Raw genomic sequence first — 7,016 nt, 5'->3', positions numbered from 1 at the left:
GATTAACCGTCGTTAGCCAATGGCAATGACGCAGAGGCGGGGCTAACTGTGACTGCGGTGTCAAGCAACCAATGGGAGCGATGCAGCAGGTGCCTGCTCGGCCCACTCGCGCAGGACCAGGCAGATTTGCGTGCCCTTTGTTTACCAGTCTGTGGCGGCGTGCGTCCGCAGACGCTGATCCGGGATCAGGTTTAGTCGAATCCCGTTCAAACAAAACAGACTTTTGCAAAGATCTGACTTCAGGGGAGTGATTCAGCGCATCCTACAAAAACCGACCCAACCCGCAGCTTTCCGGAGCTATTGGTAAATATTTACATCACTGTAAAATTAGAAAATGAGGCACTGCTAAAACTTCTGAACGTATCATGCAGAATATGCCATTTAGAAACATATACACCGCACCCATATGACTGTGAGATACGACTGTAAGTTTAAAAATATATTTTACAACAGATTAAGTTTTGTTTTTTCAAACTTAAATAAATAAAGAATTGTTTGGTTTAGGTAGGCTATATGGTCAAGGGTGTACTATGACAGACTTGCCTATGAGTGAGAATACAGACTTTTGGACACTATACAGCAAAAAACACTTCTTAAATTTATTTCTGTGATAAAGCCAGATGATCATTTTCTCTGCAACTCTCAGTCTTAATATCTAGTGCTGTAATCGTGAAGACGTAACAACCACACTGTGCATCCCTTTTAAAAAATGTGCGATAGTAAAATGTCTCCATAATTCTGGTAATAAATGCATACATATGAAGCAGCATAATATACACATGACAAATGTTCAATTGAGCTTCAACAAAAGTAAATTTCTCATGTAAAAAGTTCTGTAGTACAACTTCCAAAGTGCAGTAATGCATAAAATATAAAAAATTATAATGGAAATGCAAGAAAATTGTGGGAGCAATGATGAAATACATTTAATGATCCCAACTGGATGCTATTTTAAAAAGTCACTAGACTTGTGACATCATTTGACTTGTGACTCCATGTCACAAGTGTAGTGACTTGAATAAATAAAGAACACAACCAATAATTGCAATCAGATGCTTGTATTTTATTTGCTCTACAGCACAGCCATTCAGTTTTATGTGGACGCGGTCTGTGCACGAGGCAGCTGTGGATTTATATTTCAGCAGAGATTTTGTCACTTCTGTAGAAAAATAAGGAAAGGTAGCTACAGCCTTTAGTGGTTTCATCACTAACTTATTAAAAATATGTAGTATTACAGTATACGATGTATTTTACACCATGTGTATATTAGAAATACATCTAATTTAAAAACTGTAGTTTACTGTGAGTAGAGAATCCTAAACACTGAAATTATCACATGAAACATCTGTCCTTTTCCTTTTGTGGTGTGTAAAAGTGCTATCATAGTTAAAGTGATGGTGCTGCAAGTTCAAGTTACATTTCATGGAAGTGTTGGCAGGGTGAACAATATGACCCATCGTGCAGCCTATAAATAGAACATGTTAGACGTACAGGAGAAGAATAAGAGAGGGCATAAACATAAAACACCACTGACACTAATTACAACAGATAATATGTTATCAATACCTCCACCACCGAGACTACTGCAGAATATCTTTTCAGTAACTCAAGTACAACACTGTGACTGATGTTAACACTACCATGAAAACTTGGTACGGCGATATTAGTCACCATATATTATGTTAGTGCAAAGTACAAAAGAACAAGTTCCCAGGTTGTGCGTTGGACATGCCGATTATAAGTCATTCATTAACTTACATCACTTTATAACATTCCTGACAGATTTCTTTTACCAACACCATCTGTAATCACACATATAAATATTCAGGTGGTAAAATCATCTGTATCACTGACTCTAAAATAAACAATTCCAGGTGTTTTTTAATAAAACAACAAAGTGCAAATATCACATAGTCTACAATATAATACAGCTAAAAGCATCATTGTGTCATCAGTGCATGGTCATATACTACTGAATCACTGAGCAGAATCACAGTAATTATTTGCAGACATGTTGTTTACTTAACAGATCATACTGCAAATATTAAAGTGACTGAAAAAACACTGTTGCATAAGCAGCATTATGCAAATACATAGAATAAATATAACTTTAAGTACATTTAAAAATAAAGTTCTCTAATGTTATGAAGGCACCACCACCTACTACACCGTAATCAGAATACATTTTTTTAATGCAGTGTTGTTACCAATTTGACCTTGATAAATTTATTGTTGTTTGACTCTCAGAAGTATAATAAACTAATTCTTCATTACCTTCATCAAAATACCTCTTAGATTCACTTCCACTTAGTGCTGTTCGACATGCCTGCAGGTCTCTGGTGCAACTGCTTTTGCCTTGGATTCTGTCCAAACCATCAAGGTTCATCCAGGTACCAAGATAAAATATTATACTGTTATAGCTCAGTTATTAATAACCAGAACCCAAAAGTAACAACGAAAAACAGTACAGTGTGGCCAATTTTTGCAATCTAAAACATGAGAAGATACTGCAGTGCAAGAAAGAATGTCTGGTGGTGGTCCATCATCTGTCATGTACAGTACTGTTTGAAAATCTGAATGGCATTCAACTCAACACAAAATGTTACATATATCAAATGTTACAATCAGTGAGTATATTTCACACAAAATATAGAAAAAAGACATAAAAAAATAACATACAGTGCATTACATGGAAAAGAAACTGCTCAAAATCGCTGCCAGTTTTCAGCTGTTTCCCCATGTAACTGTTGCTCCACTTTGTCTCTAACAAGCAGCTCAAATACATTCTAAACAGGCCCCAAGATCAAATTACCACAAAAGGTGCATTATCCATACTTACCATAAAAAGATGATTGTGATAAGTCACCATCACAGTGGGATACATTCCTGAGTAGTAAGTACACTACTATTCACTGCATACAGAAGCCACTTCAAATACTTCTCTCCAGAAAAATCAAGGTGTTGTTGCAGGTTAGAGCCACAATGGGGTGCTGTTGCAAATGCTGCCAGTCAGGGATTACAGCAAAATGAGTGTGCTGTGGTAATGATGGGCCAGAAGTGAGACTTAGGAGATAAATTTTTAAGTCATTCTGAAAGATTGCCAGGACCAATCAGACAACTAGGTGTGACTGACTGACCTCACATCTCCCATTGTTGTGCACTTCTGTTCTATTACTCTGTAAAATCTTCTAATCTGTACAATTGTAATTAATCTAAATCCTGCACTTTTAAAAATTGATGAAATTATTTCAGAACATGCTTGGATTATGGACCTTCTTTTCTGTCTAATCACTGTAAACAATGCATTGTTAAATTCCGTGACACTAGCAAAATTATGGTCCTGTTTACTTCTAAGCCTGTCTCTCATGGTCTGCTCACTCCTCTATATCTAACCCTCTCTTTCTGCCTACATTTCCACTATACTTCCTATCTGTCTTCCCTTGAGGCCCCCTGTTGTTTACATTCAGTTATAGTGGAGATGTTCTTCTAGGGATGGCCTCCGGGTGGGTGGGAAGGGACATTCGGAGCTTTGGTCAGGCTCGTCATCAGGGGAGACAAGTTGCAGAGCTACTTCATTCTCATAGCAAAACGAGGAGCGTGAACTTTGAATGTACTCCTGCTCAGCCAGCTCTTTAGCGCTGCAAAAGGGTGTGTTAGGAATCTTATATGTCCGATGGAAGAAAGAGTAGTCCACCTGGAAAAAGAACAGAACACAAGAATTTTTCAATGCGCATTTCATTTGTATGGTAAAAATACTAAGAATGTAAGAGTCTACACCCAAGCTAGTGTGTCTGTGAGGTGAGGCTGTGCACTGAGCAAAATTCAAATATCTGCATGGTACTATGGGCACAATGACGACACCAACATGCTCATATTTAACAGGTGAATTATCATCTTGGTCTGTTAGTATAACACAAAAGTTAAACTGAAGCTGAGAAAAGTGTCACTAGTTTTGTGTTTGGTCATAAACCAAAACTAATGGACATTGACAAATGACTGTTGATGGCACTGGATGGCATGTTAGTGAATCACCAAAGTCATCAGGATACGCTGTCTATCTCTGTACAAAGTCTAATAGCCTAGTCAATGGAGTATTTCATTTTGGACCAAAGTGGTGGATTTACCAGCCATTTCACAGGTAGCAAACAGTTAATACATACAACTCCTTCCAACTATAATGAAGTATTTAATATCACTTTATTTCATACTTAACATTAAAGGGAAAGGAATAATCCATGTCCTGTCTACATGTTTTTTTATTCTTCCTTTCTGACCTGGTAGCCGTCCTTTCTCTCAAAGAGCACTGGTTCAAAGCGGTGGCCCCAGAGGATTTCAGAAGCCAGGTAAGAGCTACGGCACTGTGTGGTCATTGCTGTGGCCTCCACCATGCCTTCGAGTATGACCACCACCTCCAACTCAGAGTCATTCTCCAGGGTCTTTTGGTCCATCTCAAAGAAGGGCGACTCATCATTGATTTCATGTACAATTGTGACAGGCGAGACCAAGAAAATGCGATCAGTGCCTGTATCAAATCCCACATTGATGTCCACATTGTCTAGTGGGAGGAACTCTCCCTCTGGTGTCACTCTTGGCTGAGAGCAGGATGGGAATAGAGAGTAAAGCAAAGTCACAATTTGGTGCAAAGAACTTTCCACATTAAATGTTGCAAATTGATTTTCACATAAATGGAGACTAGAAATGATTTTCAATATGAAACAAGCAAAAGGCAAATGCAGGCGGAACATGACTATAACATGCAACACCAGGGTTTAGAAAACAGGACATTCATCTTTCAACCTAATGGACATACTATATGGAAAATTGAAAATCCACTTAATACCAAGATCAGCTGAGAAAAACATTCAAATTAAAATTTGGACTAACACAAACGTAGTAGTATTTATAATATTTATATTATATGTATAATTTGAGTATGGTAGTAATCTGCTATAGCTCACAGGATTTATTATACGTCTTTGTAAATGTAATCTCATCTGACCTGTTTGACCTTTTTCCATCATGATATTGAAAGAGATCCCATTATCTATGCTGTAGCCTTAATGTTCCACAGATTTTGATCATCTGGACAACTCTTGCAGCACATACACACATGTATACAGACAGCAGTGACTCATGACAATGAAAGTGATTCCCCAAAATAAGGAACATGTTTAAAACTATCTCCACAAGGCTAAAGAGTAACGGTAAACATAAGCACACATGCAGTACAATCACCTAACCCACATACAGTACACACAAAGGAAAATGAGATGACAAAGGACAATGATTCTCAGTTAAAGACTTGTGCGCAAGTTAATCCATGGTAAATCTTCCCAACCCCTAAGGGAAAATAAAACAAGCCCTCATTAACTATGAACCAGAGAATACAGGCCAGATGGTCTCTCCCTTTCTCTCTACTGCAACCTTTTCCTCCTTTCTGATATGGCTCACAACAGCAACCTTTATTTTTTGGCACTTTTTTTAAAACTTTCCCCTCACCAAATGACCTTTTCCTCATAACAAAAAGTTGTGTTTCTGATAATTGCCATGCTTTCTGATCTCTTTCTTTTTGTGACTGTGGTTATTTACTTACCTTCAGAAGTTGTGCTCTGACATGTGCCTCTACCAGGTGGCTCTTGCGTAGGTTTCCAACCCTCCACATCATGCAGAGTTTCCCATCCCTTAGTGCCACCACAGCTGTTTCAGAGAACACTAGTGTTTCGTTGCGCTTCTTGGGCTTGGCAATCTTGGCCATGACTGCCCCGATGATGAAGGCGTCAATGATGCAGCCCACAATGCACTGCAAAACGACCGCCACCACCGCCAGGGGACAGTCTTCGGTCACACTTCTGAATCCATAACCAATAGATGTCTGCGTCTCTAAGGAGAACAGAAAGGCTGCCATGAAGCTGTTCACTTGGAAGAAGCATGGCTCCCCAATAACTAGCTCTCTATCAGACTCTCCTTCGGACCCGGCCTCTCCTGATCCAGGAGATGAACCTGAGCTGGGGGTAAGCCTAATGGAGAGGTCCCCATGCATGAAGGCAATGAGCCAGAAGGCAAATCCAAAGAGCAGCCAGGAGAGAAGGAAGGAGAGGGTGAAGATGACCAGCATCCAGCGCCAGCGGATGTCCACACAGGTGGTGAAAAGGTCGCTGAGGTACCGCTGGCCCCTCTCGCTCATGTTGACGAAGGTTACGTTGCAGCGCCCGTCCTTGCCCACAAAGCGTTGTCGGGGCCGGCGGCTTGAGCGTCTGGTGCGCCGGCAGCTGGTAGTGGAGGGGGAAGAGATGGAATCCTGGTCTGAGGACGAACGGCCTTCCTCTCTTCCTCCTACACTACTGCCTTGTCTGCTCCTTTGTCCTGAGCACATTCCTTCTGCTCTCACCCCCCCTTCTCCTCCTGCATCTCCCCCAGCTGATTCTCCAATGGCACTCTGCCTCCGTGCATTGTTGGTATTTCTCTGAAAAGGTAGAGCTTTTCCATTGAGGGCATGGGTTGGAGAAGGGCTGGTTGGGGTCCCTGACCCTGTTGGGCTCCCTCCTGCCCGAGCCGTATCTGCTGCACTTTGTGCCAGCCTCATGACCTCCTCCTCCTCTACTGGCCCATCCACCACAGCACTGAAGCGACGTTTCACACGTGCTGCTCCCATCATGCACTATAAAGTCAATTCTCTCTTGAAAAGAAGTTTACGGTTCCTTAGTCAGCCTTGATTTTATTGTTGATGTGGTCATCAGGAGCTGTCACAGTGTTATGTATAGTCCTGACAACGCAGTCTATCAGTCCTTCTTAAGAGATAACTGTAGGTCCATACTGTCCAACAATAACCAGAGGATAGTTCATATACCGGTGAATCACTTGTTTTAGTGTCCTTTCCACAACTTGTACCAAGAAAATGCCCAGCTAAATATAGGTTGATTTGAAGCAGAAGCACTGGTATATTTATTAACCAGGGAAAAGAGGGCTGTTAGGAGTAGCCCAAGGAGTCAATTTCTATGACTCAGTTTGCAAAAACT

At 40.6% G+C, this 7,016-nt stretch overlaps 1 protein-coding gene across 1 annotated transcript; it reads right to left on the bottom strand.

Moving 5' to 3' along the window:
• Window positions 1–2,992: 2,992 nt before the first annotated feature.
• kcnj14 (potassium inwardly rectifying channel subfamily J member 14) lies at window positions 2,993–6,704 on the bottom strand. Its single transcript, XM_026317872.1, has 3 exons — window positions 5,594–6,704; window positions 4,275–4,592; window positions 2,993–3,694 (listed from the first exon to the last, which is right to left on the bottom strand). The coding sequence occupies exons 1-3, from the start codon at window positions 6,653–6,655 to the stop codon at window positions 3,464–3,466; spliced, it is 1,611 nt and encodes a 536-aa protein (XP_026173657.1). The 5' UTR covers window positions 6,656–6,704; the 3' UTR covers window positions 2,993–3,463.
• Between the last annotated feature and the right edge of the window lie 312 nt (window positions 6,705–7,016).

The sequence above is a fragment of the Mastacembelus armatus genome, chromosome 16, assembly GCF_900324485.2.
Source record: "Mastacembelus armatus chromosome 16, fMasArm1.2, whole genome shotgun sequence".
In the NCBI taxonomy this organism is placed as follows: domain Eukaryota; kingdom Metazoa; phylum Chordata; class Actinopteri; order Synbranchiformes; family Mastacembelidae; genus Mastacembelus; species Mastacembelus armatus.
This window is presented reverse-complemented; position numbering and strand designations above follow the sequence as displayed.